At 44.1% G+C, this 15,064-nt stretch overlaps 1 protein-coding gene across 2 annotated transcripts in view; it reads left to right on the top strand.

The window, feature by feature from the left end:
- Positions 1-15,064, top strand: part of EML3 (EMAP like 3) — a 69,929-nt gene that overhangs the window by 17,790 nt on the left and 37,075 nt on the right. For both annotated transcript variants that reach the window (XM_069965391.1, XM_069965390.1), the window contains exons 3-4: positions 769-835; positions 3,442-3,711. In XM_069965391.1, coding sequence (XP_069821492.1) covers positions 769-835; positions 3,442-3,711 — 337 coding nt within the window. The remainder of the gene's footprint in view (positions 1-768; positions 836-3,441; positions 3,712-15,064) is intronic.

Genomic DNA, 15,064 nt, shown 5'->3' with positions numbered 1-15,064 from the left:
GGAGCGGGGCTGTCTGAACTGACAGACCGCTCAGCCAATCACTGGCTGCGGCGGTCCCAGCCAGTGATTGGCTTAGCGGTCTGTCAGTTCAGACAGCCCCGCTCCGAAGCTGATGCTGCGGCGTGGGACCGGGAGAAGAAGAACTGCAGCCCAGATAGGTAATGTATGGTTCTGCTGAAATCATCGTTTGCCGCCACACACCGCTATTCAACCGTAGCGATTCGCTGGTGGCGAACGGCGATTTTAGGTCTGAACCTAAATGAACGATCAGCCAATGACACGATCGTTCTCTCTATTCCACGGAGTGAAAATTGGCCGAATCGGGCCGAATGGGGCCGATTCGGCCGATTATCGCTCCTGTGGAATAGGCCACTAAGATTTCTCCTCTTTTCAACTCCATTCCTGGCTTTGACTTCAAAAATCTGTCGGATAAATCTCTCTGTCTAAACCCACTGTTATATATGTCTACAGGCTAAAAGCGAGGGGCCAGCATTACTGCTGAGGATATGAGAGTCTACAGTGGCCTGGAGTGGCCAAAACAAAAATCATGTATTGTACATGTAGTTCTCTTATGTTGCCTTCTGTAGTGCCCCAACCACACCATATTAATATATCTGAATATTTTCCTGTACTCTCCTCTCCTCTTACCAAGTGATCTAAGAAAGCCCACTACCCCAGTAGTCAGTAGTCCCAGCAGGCTTTGCCTGGCTTGTATGTTTTATGTATAGTATTACATGACTTTATAGACAGTGTGCTTGATGTCTGCAGGTGATTCCTCCTCCTCGTCCATCCTTCAGCCTACCAGTGATATCACATCAACCCCGCAAGCTGCCAGGTACCTATACCTTTACATAAATGTTTGCGCAATGCAACTTTTCAGATTTTTTTCATACAGCCATTTATATTCTAGACTTGTCCCAAGGTTTCTTTTTCTATTCATATGCCCAAATGAGAGGTTTAACTAAATATCTAGGAATTTGGATTAAAAAAACGTAATCTACGCAAGTTTCCCAGTTGTCTGAGAGCAGCCAGCGGTGTAAACAATGGATGTTATCATTCCGGTTGTCATGGCTGCATCCAGAGACATGTATATGTACAGTTTCTCCTCTGGACTAGAGATACTCATTTACAAGTATACAGGGTTTTATTTTAAAGGGCCCTTTACACGGGCCAGGAGCATTGCTAGAAAGGCTCCTTTAGCCAATAATTGGCCCATGTGAAAGTGAAAACGATCAGCTGAGGACATGGGAAAACACCAGATCTCTCGAGGAAGCTTTAAAATTTATCATCTTCACCTTTTTCTCTGTAAACAGGAGATGTACAGCCCATAATAAAGGAAAACTGACAGCACAGATATGTACAGTATATATCCGTCCTGTCAGTTTCCAGATTACACATACAGTGCATACTTACCATCAGCGCTGCTGTGATCCGGCACTGTCAGCTTCTGTCCTGCTCTCTCAATGCGTCAATCATTCTGGAGGAGGAGGGGCAATGGCCTGTGGTTGCGGCAGGCTGTAGTTATAGTGGCGGATGGAAGCTGACAGTTCTGGATCACACAGCAGCATTGGTGGTAAGTATTGCATTGCATGTGTGATCTGGAAACTGACAGCACAGATATATGCATAGGATACAAGGATCATTTTTGTGGTCCAGCCTCTCGATTATTGTGCTGTGTAAATGGCACTTCAAACGAGTGTCAGTCTCACTGATCGCCTCTAAGCATCCTCTGTATTGAATAAAGTACACTGTGCAGCACTCTATTCATTCCCTATGGGGATGCTCAACATTTTCAACGCCCAGACATGTTCACAGCCCAGATATGTTCACAGTTTATAGAGAGTGAATGGAGCTTTGGCCACACACGTGGTGTGCACCATTCATTCTGGAGACAATTTGGCCCCCGTTCTCACGACCATTTGGGGTCCCTGCAGTCAGATCTCTACCGATTAGGATGATATAAGGGATATCCTGTACCCCTTAGTTAACCCCTATCCTCAGAATAGGGGATAACTATCTGAACATGGATAAGTGTGGGGGTCTGACTGCTGGGATCTCATGTCTCCCGTCAGAATGGAGCAACAGAACATGTATGCATGTCGCTGCTCCATTCATTCTATTTTGGAGCTACCAGAGATAGCCGAGTACAGTGTTTAGTTCCCTGGGGCTCCTACAGAGAATGAATGGAGCAGCAATGGACTTGTCCATTCCATCGCTCCATTCGGATAGAAGACTCAGGTCCCCGTTCTATAGTTTGCAGAGGGTCCCATCAGTGAGACCCTCTACAATTAGATAGTTATAACGTATCCTGAGCATAAAATACCTTGTACTTATGGGACAACCTCTTTAAGTAGGTACTTAAAAAAAAAAAAACTTCTGACATGTCCTAGCCTGTTAAAATCACTTGTTTTACTAGGGGTACAAGAAGTCATGATGCCGCCATCATGCACTGCTCGCCATTAGTCATCTAGGCGGTGTATTTACATTGTACTTGCTGATGGTACACCCACGCTTCCTTGATTGACATTATTTGGTGAGTGAAGTCAGTGCTAGTTACGGCAAGTGGGATGTCAGGCATAGAAGAGTGAGCCTGTTATCATGGGGGACAATGTGTCACCACCGCAGCACCGCCTAGCAGTACATGGCCATTTCATAACTTTTTGATGTCCGTAATGTGATCAATCTGATATTACACAATGTTGATGAAACAGAAACGCAAAAAAACATATAAAGATGTGAACTAAGTGTACATTCCCTTCAACATCAAAATTTGAATCTCAAATTTTAATTGATATTAGTATTTTCTAAAAAAGAAGTCATGGGGGGGTCTAGGCTTATAAAAGGCTTATAAAAACATGGCTGCTTTCCAGAAACAGCACCTCTTCTGTTCTCAGCTTGGGTGTGGGTTTGTAGTGCAATAGAAGTGAATGAAACTGAATTGCAATACCACACACAACCTGAGGACAAGGGTGGTGCTGTTTTTGCACCAGAGTAGCTGTGCTTTTTTTAATCCTGGGTAACCCCTATATTGGCATGTATGTAACTTATCATGGATATATAAAACAATGTTGCATCACTTCAATACAAAGATGAAGCTTGTGCCACAATATTTTACACATGACATATCACTAGGTGGGAGTATGCAGAGTTAGGGCCTAAAATGCTGTGCCATTGTCTTAGGTCAAAAGCTCAACCACAGCTGGCATGCTGCCACCTACTAATAAATAGGCCCTTTATATTCTAGTCTATGACAACATATGAGTGGTGGGTGCACACAGCGATCACAGTTATACAGTGGTTATGGGAATCTACAGACAATGGGACAGGTGGGGGAAGACACTGAGAATACAACCTGCTTTGACTAAACATAAGATAATGTTTTTGACGTTAGATATCACTTACACAAAATCATATAAATAAATATTCTGTTCTGTTCTGCAGCCAGCCTGTGGAAGGTGCCCAGGATTACAGATCTGTACTGTGTACCGTTGGGACCCAAACAGAATGGTCCTTGCTTGATAAGGAGCCCAAAGACTGCCTGGAAGCGCTAAATGGGACAGTGACATGTGAGAATGACTCGCTCAATGGAGAATCTGCTGACGGCATTGCTGACACTGAAGAGGTGGATAAGGTGTTTCAGAGCCCAACACCAGAAGATGGCGCAGCCAGTGTACGTGCTGTGATGGCGCTGAGACCCAACAAGAAGGAGATGTAAGTGCACATTACATTACATTACATTATCATATCCAAGGCTTAGTTCACACTAGCTCCATGGCCTACATGGCATACACTGCAGTATATAAGGTGCATAGGAAAAGTCTAATACTTGTGGATTGAGTTACCATAATGACTCTGGTGTGATGTGTTAGAATAGTTTCTTACCTTTGCTGGCATAGAATGACTCAGTTGGCTACAACTGAGGTCATCAGTGACAGCCATGACATTATTGTGCCCTCTAAACTACAGTGGGGAAAATTTGTGTTTGATACGCTGCCGATTTTGCAAGTTTTTCGACCTGCAAAGAATGGAGAGGGCTGTCAACTGTGAGACACAGAATCCATTAAGAAATGATTTTTAAATATTTATTTTGCATTTTATTGCATGAAATAAGTATTTGATACAATAGATTAGTGGAACTTAATATTTGGTCCAAAAACCTTTGTTTGCAATTAGAGAGGTCAGAAGTTTCCTGTAGTTCTTGACCAGGTTTGCAGACGCTGCAGCAGGGATTGTGCCCCACTCCTCCATCCGGATCTTTCAGGTTTCAGAGCTGTCGCTGGGCAATATTGAGTTTCAGCTCCTTTCAAAGATTTTTCTGTTGGGTTCAGGTGTGGAGACTGGCTAGGCCACTCTAGGACCTTGAAATGCTTCTTATGGTCCTTTTACACGGAGCGATAATTCGCCCAATCGATCGTTTAACAATTTTGAAGTAACAAAGTGTTTTTTATAACGATCAGTGTTTAGACAGAACGATAGATCATTTAAAAAAAATCGTTATTGCGATCATTTTAAGATTGCTTAAGCCAATCTCACACATAGGGTAAATCGGTGAAAGACTGTTTACACGGAACGATCTGCGAATTTTTTGCGAACGACCAACAACGATTTGAGAAGTTGTTGAAAGAGCAAAATGAACGATTTCTCGCTCGTCGTTTGATCGTTTGCTGTGTTTACACGAGCTGATTATCGCTTAAATGTGATCGTTATCGTGAAAATTCAAACGATAATCGTTCCGTGTAAAAGCTCCATTATGTAGCTGCTCCTTAGTTGACCTGGCTTTGTGTTTTTCGGGTGATTATCATGCTGCATGCATCCAGCAACAACCCATCTTCAATGCTTTTATTGAGGGTTGATGGCCAAAATATTGCGATACACGACTCCATCCATCCTCCCATTGATAGGGTGCAGTCCTCCCGTTCCCTTTGCATTAAAAGCACACCCAAAGCATGATGTTTCTACCCCCATGCTTAACAAATGGAATTGTGTTCTTTCTTTTTCTTCCTCCAAACATTGCGAGTTGCGTTGATACCAAAAAGTTCTATTTTGGTCTCATCTGACCAAATGAGACCTGGACTGAACTTCAGGCCTGGACATGCGCTGGCGTGGGCAGGGGGACCTTGTGTGCCCTGCAAGATTTTATTCCATGACGGTGTAGTGTGTTACTAATGTTAATCTTGGAGACTGTGGTCCCATCTGTGTTCAGGTCATTGATCAGGCCTACCGTGTAGTTCTGGGATGATTCCTGACCTTTTTCAGAATCATCCTTACCTCACGAGGCAAGATTTTGCATGGAGACCCAGACCGAGGAAGATTGATATCATGTGTGTTTCTTAAATTTTCCAATACTTTCCAAGAGTTGTTGCCTTCTCACCAAGCTGCTTGTTTAGTGTCCTATAGCCCATGCCAGCCTTGTGCAGGTCTACAATTTTGACTGGCTCATAATAGCAGGTTCACTGGCCTCACTATTCTGTCTCTCACTATTGACATGTTCCTACAATAAAAATTACAGACCTCTACATTCTCTGTAGGAGGGAAAACTTGCAAAATCCTCAGTGCATCAAAAACTTATTTTCCCCAGTGTACATACTGTAGGTAAGGGCTAGGCTACATAGGGACACGGACACAGCAATAGGACAACCCACCTGTTGCTTCTGCTTTCTCTCATGATAGCATGGTAAAGCTGTAGCCAGTACCTGCTACATCACAACCACATTATCCGCATTGTTGATGGCCGCAATGCACTGAGCGCTCCCTCTGCCTGACAAGACATATTGGGGCACATGTAACAAATAATATGCAGTAGAATTGGCATCATGTGTATGTGGGACATTATTAATGTTGCTACTACAGATATCACATAGGATTGAGTTTGCCTGTTTTCACCAATTTTTTTTCAACCACCTAATAACATAATATTACAATGCTCTTAAAGGGTGCCTAAAATTAGAAAACAGTTTTGACATGTCATAGTGATATATAGAAACATAGATGATTGTCGGCAGAAAAAGACCTCCTGGTCCATCTAGTCTGCCCTTTTATTATTTCCTTTCTTATTATCTTAGGACATATATATGTTTATCCCAGGCAGGTTTACATTCAGTTATTGTAGATTTACCAACCACCTCTGCTGGAAGTTTTTTCCAAGCATCTACTACTCTTTCAGTATAGTAATATTTTCTCACATTCCTTCTGATCTTTCCCCCAGATAACCTCAACCTCTCACTTGTTCTTGAGCTCAGTTTTTTACTAAAAACACTTCCCTCCTGAACTTTATTTAGTCCTTAAGGGTATAAACACACACACCGTATACGCAGCGTATTTACTGCTGCGATACGCAGATCTGCTGCGTATTTGCTGCGTATACGGTGTGTGTGTGTTTGTACCCTTAACGTACTTAAAGGTTTCGATCATATCTCCACTTTCTCTTCTTTCCTCCAGACTATACAGATTCAAATCCTTAAGTCTTTCCTGGTATGTCTTATGCCTGACACCCTCCACAATTTTTGTATTCCATCTTTGGACCAATTCTATTTTATCAATATAGTTTTTTGGACAAGTCTCAAGTTTTTGCTGGAAATTTTCTGAAAAAGGAAATGGGCAGTTGGCCCATAACATATGTGCCTGACATGTAAGCCTTCTTTAGCTCCAATAGACTAAAAGGAAATGTTCATGTCAGATAACCATCAGGTTCTGCTTCTTCACTGAATCAGATTTCCTCATTACTGGTACAGTGATGTAATATAGATACATGGTAAATGATAGTTTACATCTGACCATTATACATCATTATTCCCTTCTTTTTGCTATGAAATTGTAAACCATTGCGTTCTTCCAGTAACTACTCCACTCTAGTTCATAGGCCTGGTTGGGTATTGCAGCTTGTTCCCATTACTTAAATGAATACCATATGCGGCTTTGGACAAGAGTGTCTCCATTTCAGGAAGAGAGATGCAATATTTTTCTAGCCTTTATATTCTCAATGGTCGTGGCTGCTGACAGCCTCCAGACCATAATTTACTGCAGTCCGTGAGGAAGTTTTTTTTTTTTTTTTTTTTACTGTAGCTTGTAGCAAGAGCAGTGAACTAAGGATTATACTAAAGCAATGCACAAGTGATATATCACAAGTATTGGGCAGTCAGCCTCTGGGTGTTCAGATCCCCAGTGGTCACTAAAAGCGCAGGGAGAAGCATGCAGCTGAGCGCTTCGCTCCCCACATATCCCCTTTCTGCAGAAGGTGGATTCATGGAGCTTGTATCCTGCATTGAGGAGAAACTGGGAAAACAGGAAGCAAAGCGCATAGCGGCTCTAAAACACCTCAAATTTATTCAGTGCCAATAGAACCAGTAGAAGATGTGTTCACACGTACAGGATCCACAGCAGATTTGCTGGCGCCGATTTGATGCTGTGTTCAGTTATTTAGTTATATTGATATTTGCAGCATCAAATCTACTGCGGATCCTGTATATGTGAACACACTCTTAAAGGGGTAGTGCGGCGCTAAGTAATTATTGACAAAATAACACACATTACAAAGTTATACAACTTTGTAATGTATGATATGTATGTGAATCACCCCTTCCTCGTGTTCCCCCACCCCCGCACGTGGACCCGGACGTGTAGTGCATTATACATACCTGACGCGTGTCGTCCCCGACCACAATCTTCTGTCAACGACGTAATCTTCGGGAGGCAGGCCGAATTGCTGCAGCCGTCCCTGATGCCTGCCCCACTCTGCCGCGTCATCGGCTGCTCATCTGCGATTGGCTGAGCATAACTGTGCTCAGCCAATTGCGGCTATGCAGCTGATGACGAGGACGACGATCGTGGTCGGGGATGACGCGTGTCAGGTATGTATAATGCACTACACGTCCGGGTCCACGTGCGGGGGTGGGGGAACACGGGGAAGGGGGCAATTCACATACATAACATACATTACAAAGTTAAATGCAATACAGGAGAGAAAAGAGCGCTGCACCTCACACCTATGGCTGACACTAGTGCCTCTCGGCTGCATAAAAAACATCAGAATTTTGTGTATAAATTGATCAAGCCATACTGCCCCATGTACCGCGTGCAGGTATCTGATACACATGGATCCCTACACTAAGTCCACACTGTGCTGGTCAGTGACCACCACCCCCGCAGGCGTGCACAGTCAGGGAAGGGAGGCCATGGAACGGCCCTGCAACCCCCATATCACAGGACCAGACCCAAAAATGCCACACCAGAACCCGGCCAGCACCGCAGGCGGAGAAGGTCGCCCCCAAACAGCACGAGTCTGGATAAGGTATTGCGCTGACCATAGCTACTGCAGATAGAATGGGACAAACGGGAGTGATTAAAAGCATGTGCACTTAGGTGTCTCCTGCTGATTGCGGTACAGTGATGTTTTTGGTTAGGGACTCATGTGTATCAGAAGACCTGCACGTGGTACATGAGGCAATATGGTTTGGCCAAATTATATACTAACTTCTGATGTTGGTTTTAAATTTGAATAAGCTTTCGTGTCAGCCATGGGTGCGATGTGCAGCCATTTCTGTCTTTTTGGCTTATACATTACAAAGTTGTATAACTTTGTAATGTGTGTTATTTTGTGAATAATTTCTTAGTGCCGCACTACCCCTTTAATCTTCTTGAGCCTTTTGAAACAAAGACAGTTTCAGTTATGGGATAAGGCTTGGCACATGACCAGGAATGGGGTCGTGTTGCAACCCACAAGCTGCTGTGAGGAGTCCCAAAAATGAGCCTCAGCGTGACAATCTGAAGGTATGTTGACACAGGATAGATATTCTGTGATTTTGGATCTTGTACCATTATGAATGGTGATCTGCTCCGACACCGTAATGAATCCCCTGTGATCAAACACGTGATCGCCGGGATTTCTACAGGATGTGGCAGTACCACATCCTGACATGTATACTCATTTGTTACTGTGAGCAGTGTATAAATAAATCAAGACAACAAATGGGTAAAAACCAAACACTGTGACCTGAAGCCCTGTGGCTCCCATCCAGTTGGTGCAATGTGGTTGCCAGATTATTTGCACACAAACTTGGACGTTGCTCTCCATACTGTGGTGGAGATATAAAGTCAAGGGCATGTTCATTGTGCTCACCACCTCAGCCGGACATAGCTGAATCTTTTGTAAAATTGGCAGCTGGTAGCTGACTCCTATGGACAACACCCCATAGTTACTTTGCATTGCTTTTTCTGTAGGTTTGGCTATCTGTATTGGTTTAGTTTCCCATAGTTTATATTTTGGTCTCCCAAGCAGTTTCTTGCATGGTCCCAGATGGTGGGATTATCAGAACAGTACATTACGTCTAGAGCGTTCCAAGTGATGTTCCAAGCAAAACTGAATATGAAGATCTGCCAGGGTGATAATACTGATTTCCAAAATCTGTTCTCCACTGAGGTCTATAGTGGAATAAAGTATAAGGCCATATTCACACAACGTAAGTTCCGTACTAATCACGGCCATTGTTGCCTACGCTGCCCTTTATTGTGCTGCAGGCTGAGGAAATCCCGGACGGAGTGTATACACAGGGTGTACACTCTGGCCGGGATCCCTAGCGGCGCCGTTGAAAACTGACATGTCGGTTTTCTGCAGCCGCTATTCATTGAATAGCGGGCACAGAAAAACCTGTCAGTGCACACTATGGAGCGAGCGGCTCCGGCCGCACGCTCCATAGTGTGCAGTGGGGAGTTCTGATACGGGCCTGCACGGATGCGCCCACATCAGAACTCAGCGGCACTAGAGATCATCTGGCTGGTACTGCAGTACCGGCCGGGATGATCTGTTCTGAGACTGGCCGTTCCGTTACCTGGCCAGGTCACGGAATGGCTGGTCTTATACTACGTGTGAATATAGCCTAAAGGAATAGAGCTGCATTGTGGGCCCTTCTACTGACACATTGCCCGCCTCAGAACTCCCCACTGCACACTATGGAGCGCACGGACAGAGCCGCTTGCTCCATAGTGTGCACTGACAGGTTTTTCTGCACCTGCAATTCAATGAATAGCGGCCGCAGAAAACTGACATGTCAGCCAGAGTATGCCAGAAGTGGGTGTAAGGGTTACATGGGCACTGTCACTAAAAACAACTTTTCACGTCATCAGACATGTCAAAAGTTATTGATGACAGCAAATCCTGCTCTGATCAGCTGAGACCCACTGTGAGCATAAGATATAGTCAGCAAGAGAATGCGGCAGCGCTATCCTTTACCTGGCCGGCCCTTTATTCTGTCAATTGCTCATAGACTTAAAATGAGAATGTCGACTAACTGGACGGCTGGCTGAGAAGTGAATTGCGCTGCCACTATCTCTCGCTGGCTATGTCTTTTGATTAGAGTGGGCTTAGCAGGGAGACCTGCTGTGATCAATAAGTCTTAACATGTCAGATGACATTTTTAAGGCTATGTTCACACTGCGTACGAATACGTACGCAGGTCTTACGCTGCCGTACATGTGTGGCTGAAACTACGGGCGTGCGAAAAATCGACATGTGGCCGGATGCGTACGCACCGCGAACATACGCCCGCAGTACAGTTATGCTTCCCTAGCTTGTTTCGAAGCGATCTGAGGCAGGTCATTTACTTAGAAATCTTCACCCAGCCCCGTAAACCACACTGAACCTTTTGGATCGAAAAATCAAGTTCAATTTTGCTGAAATAAGTACTTTGTACGGGACCGCATGGAAATCCACGGCCGTGAGTTTCAATATTTCCGTCCTCAAACAATGGTCTTGTTCATTTTTCACGGCGCCGTATACGATCCGGCCGTAAGCTCATACTTAGTGTGCACTGTGTGGGCGTATATCGTATACTTTCAAGCGAACGCATCAACCTCAAAACTACGTGCGTATATTCGCGGTTCGCACTACGGACGGATTCTCAGTGTGAACATAGCCTTAAAGTAATTTTTACTTACAGCTACGCTTTAAGTCCTTTTTTTTTTACAACTCCTGTTGTATTCCCTGCTCTACACCTACTGGGGGAGAATTATCAAACATGGTGTAAAGTGAAACTGGCTCAGTTGCCCCTAGCAACCAATCAGATTCCACTTTTCATTCCTCACAGACTCTTAAGAAAATGAAAGGTGGAATCTGATTGGTTGCTAGGGGCAACTGAGCTAGCTCTACTTTACACCATGTTTGATAAATGTGTTCATAAAATCACTTTATTGCATGTATTTTATATGGGTAAATGTGGGTAGCAAATATGGCACATTCCTTCATTTCATCAATTTTTATCATAAGGGTATGTTCCGACTATGGAACACATGCCAAAATTTCAAGTAGAGGCCGTGCAATGGAGTCTGCTTGAAATTCCACCAGTCCCATAAACTCAATAGGACATGTCAGTTCTTTGGACGGACGGCGGATTGAGCTTCAGAATTGATTTAAACAGAGAAAACAAAAAATAAAATGAGTATATTGCAAAACTGCTCGCGATAACAACCCCTGTTGTTTTCTTAAAATAAAAAATAAAAAATTTGCGACTCTTTAAATCACGGGGCCACACGTCAGGCAGAAGTCCCCTCACACATTAGCTGGTGTCCAGGAGACCTAGAATCATGAAGAAGAGTTTGTCCTCATTTAACTTGTATTACATATTATAGTTGGCCACAGTGCGCATGTTTTCTGGCCCAATGTGAGAGGTATCTGGCCGAGTAAGAGAAGATATTTTAGTACTGGCGTTTCCTGTTGTAGGTATTGCAGTGCCAGAACGTGGCCTGGGAACACAAGCCATGGCACAATGCTGTATCTCCACACTCCAATAGAGTAGAACGGGGATGTGGAAGGAAAAATTAATATGTTTCACTTCACAATATATAGCATCTAGTGGAAACATTGCCTAGCTGTCTTATGCTATATTTCCTGCAAGATACTTTGTAGTATGGAAATCCAATGACGTGAGTCCAGTGTAACCCGTCGATATTTGCATGGCTTATTTCCCTTTTTTAGGTTGTGAGACAACAATACCTTTCTGTAGTAATAGCGATATCTTCTGTGTCCTTCATAATGTACGTCAATAAAAGGGTACAAAGTGTTTGACAATTGAAAATGAATTGTATGATAGAAGTGCATCTGGTATTGCTAAAGCCGTCTACAGACTTGATGTTAAATGCAGTGAAGGTCAATGCTTCCTCCTCTTTTCCAGGAAAGACTATGAAAGGCCCCTCAGCTGTATGGACAGTGGCTGTTTATCACATATATGCCCCCCAAGAGGACCGTAAACTCTAGGACAGGAGTGTTTTCCACCTGATGGTTTTCTGTCCTTGCCCAAAAAATAGCACGGCTCAGGCTTTAGTTTCTAGTAAAGAGCTGTTTCAGATCTCTATGCACTTGTGGTTGATGTTTCCATTTATGTGTGACAACTTGGGGGTCAGTAGCCAAAGGGAATGGTCATCATCAGGGTCGTGAAGGTTGTTGTGTGAAGATAGTCCAATTTAACACAGTAGGATAGGTTTTACTCTAGTCGCAGCCAGTTTTGTTCTTTAGTATACGGTAAACAATTCAAAGCAGTTCAAAAGTAAACCCAACGAAGGCTCTTCTCACAGTGTTTTCTAATGTCCAGCAGGGGAATAGGGGACTCCCCAACGCATGCCTCCACTATCTAGCTATGATGGATGCCACTTCCTCATAAATAGACTCAGAAGGGGGTTATCTACTATGGGGGGGCACAGAGGGGGCCTCTTTATTATACAGGGACACAGAAGGGGCTTATCTACTATAGGGGGGCACAGAGGGGGGCTATTTACTATGCAGGGACACAGAAGGGGCCTAAGTACTATACAGGGGGACAGAAGGGCCTATACTACACAGAGGGACTATCTGACTAATGCAATAGGTGTCTATAGTTTAATAGGCTGCCAGGCCCATTTTCATCTTGCCACCACCAACCAGCCAGACCAGAAGAGCTGTGACCAGTCCGGTCAGGCCTTGACAGGAGATGTAGTAGAAGCAGCAAAGGAAACATCCAGTAGCTGTGCTGGAGCCGCCTCTGCCCCTGGAGGCAGGCGATTTGAGTAACACTTACTTGAAGCAAAAATAAAATAAAATAGACATAAAGTAATACACATTTGTTGTCAAATAACCCCGAGCCACTATTGGTGCCAAGTAGGGGTCAGAGCTGACAGCATGCCACCTCATATTGCTCAGCCAGCATCTCAGTACTGGGCAGGGACCCAACCTGGTCATGCACAATAAATGGCTGAATAAATGTAGTTAATTGTCTGCAGATGGTGCCGGCACTTTGTCATTATATAAAACAGTTTATTGAGAGTGGCCTTAATTCCAATTTCCCACACAGTAGGAAAGTGCAGACTTGGATATTGGCCATGACACCCCACTGGCTGGCACTGATTTACCGAATGTTGTAAAAGTATATTGCCATGTATTTAATATAGAGAAGTAATAAGACTGGCTACAGCATTGTATGTTGAGTATAGTATAAAGTTAAAAGGGTTATTCAACGCTAAAAACATTGTAACCTGAGGCCACTGTAAGGCCACCTCCTGGTCTCCAGCTGTCATACCATGTGTCATTCCCACAGGAAACACCCCACTCTGCTAAAGCGGGAGGTGAGGGCGACCATGGTAGGTGAGTATGAGTTATTTTTATTTCGACTGCATCTGCAACAAAATATAATACATGACAACCCCTTTAAAAGCAACGCCCCAGTGTCCTGTCAAATGCCCTTTCCGCGTTCCAGAGAAAGGAACAGTGAACAGATTTGTGAAGAAGGAATCTTTATATCAATACTGATGTGCATTTGGCCAGTAGCTTGGTGTCTGTGTTCTGCAGGGATATTGTTCTATAGATAGCAGACTTCTGGACTTTTTCCTGGCTTTGGGAGAGTAAGGGCCCTATTTCACCGGACGATTATCGTTCAGATTATCATTAAATCGTTCGAATCTAAACGATATTCGGTTGAAATGCAGTTAACGATCAACGACCGAACAAGAAATCGTTGATCGCTTTATAAGACCTGGACCTATTTTTATCATTGCTCGTTCGCAAAATGTTCGCAAATCGTTCGCATTGAATAAGACGTCGCAGTAGATACAAACGCAATAGCGAAGAAAAAAACGATAGCATATACGATCATAAGTTACGATTATCGTTCCATGGAAATGAGTGAACGTTTTCAGGTCTTTCGCAATAGTGGTCGTTTGAGATCTTTATTCGTTAACGATTATGCAAACGATAATCATCCGATGGAATAGGGCCCTAACCGTTTTAGCAGCTTCAGGCTATGTTCACACTACGTAAATCTACGGCCGTAGTTCTCGCCGCAGAACTACAGCCGTAGATTTGCGGGGTGGAACATAGCATTATTTGCTATGGGATCCCGGCCGGAGCGTACACACATCGTGTGCGCTCCGGCCGGTTCCCATACGGCGCCGCAAACAACTGACAGGTCCATTATTTGTGGACGGAATTCAATGAATTCCGCCCGCAGAAGGACCTGTGAGTTCACACAGTGAAGCGAGCGGCTCCGGCCCGCATCAGAGCTCCACGGAAGAAAGATCATCAAGCCAGTACTTAAGTACCGGCTGTGATGATCTGGGCTGAGACTGGCCGTTCCGTGACCCGGCTGGAGTCACGGAACGGCCGGTCTCATACGTAGTGTGAACATAGCCTCAATCTGTAAGGTTTTATATATCTGGGGATTTGCCAGGTTAGATATGTTAATGGTCTGAATGATTTCCAGTCTAAAGAGTTGGTATTTCTATGTTGGAAAAGTTTAGATGGTAAAGATATCACATAAACATCTTTTAGTGGAATTTCATGGAGTAAGAGGGGTGGTCTGTGGAAGCGTCACGGGCGCGAAACAGTCTGTCACTATCTGATCTTGGCGTCTGCTTGTGTCATGTCTGCACAGTGTCCTATTTTTTAAGATGAAGAAATAAAAAAGCTGCTCATTTCCTACTTTATATTTGCACTGTTCTGAAGGACTCATGAGTAGGCACCTCTGGGCGGCAGCTAGCCGCTACATCATATAGCCTTATACTTGTTGGGACTAGCAGTGCCACCACCCTCCCATTCTTTGTATACTGT

The sequence above is a fragment of the Dendropsophus ebraccatus genome, chromosome 4 (genome assembly GCF_027789765.1).
Source record: "Dendropsophus ebraccatus isolate aDenEbr1 chromosome 4, aDenEbr1.pat, whole genome shotgun sequence".
In the NCBI taxonomy this organism is placed as follows: Eukaryota; Metazoa; Chordata; class Amphibia; order Anura; family Hylidae; genus Dendropsophus; species Dendropsophus ebraccatus.
Note: the sequence above shows the minus strand (reverse complement) of the source record. Positions and strands in the feature narration are given on the sequence as shown.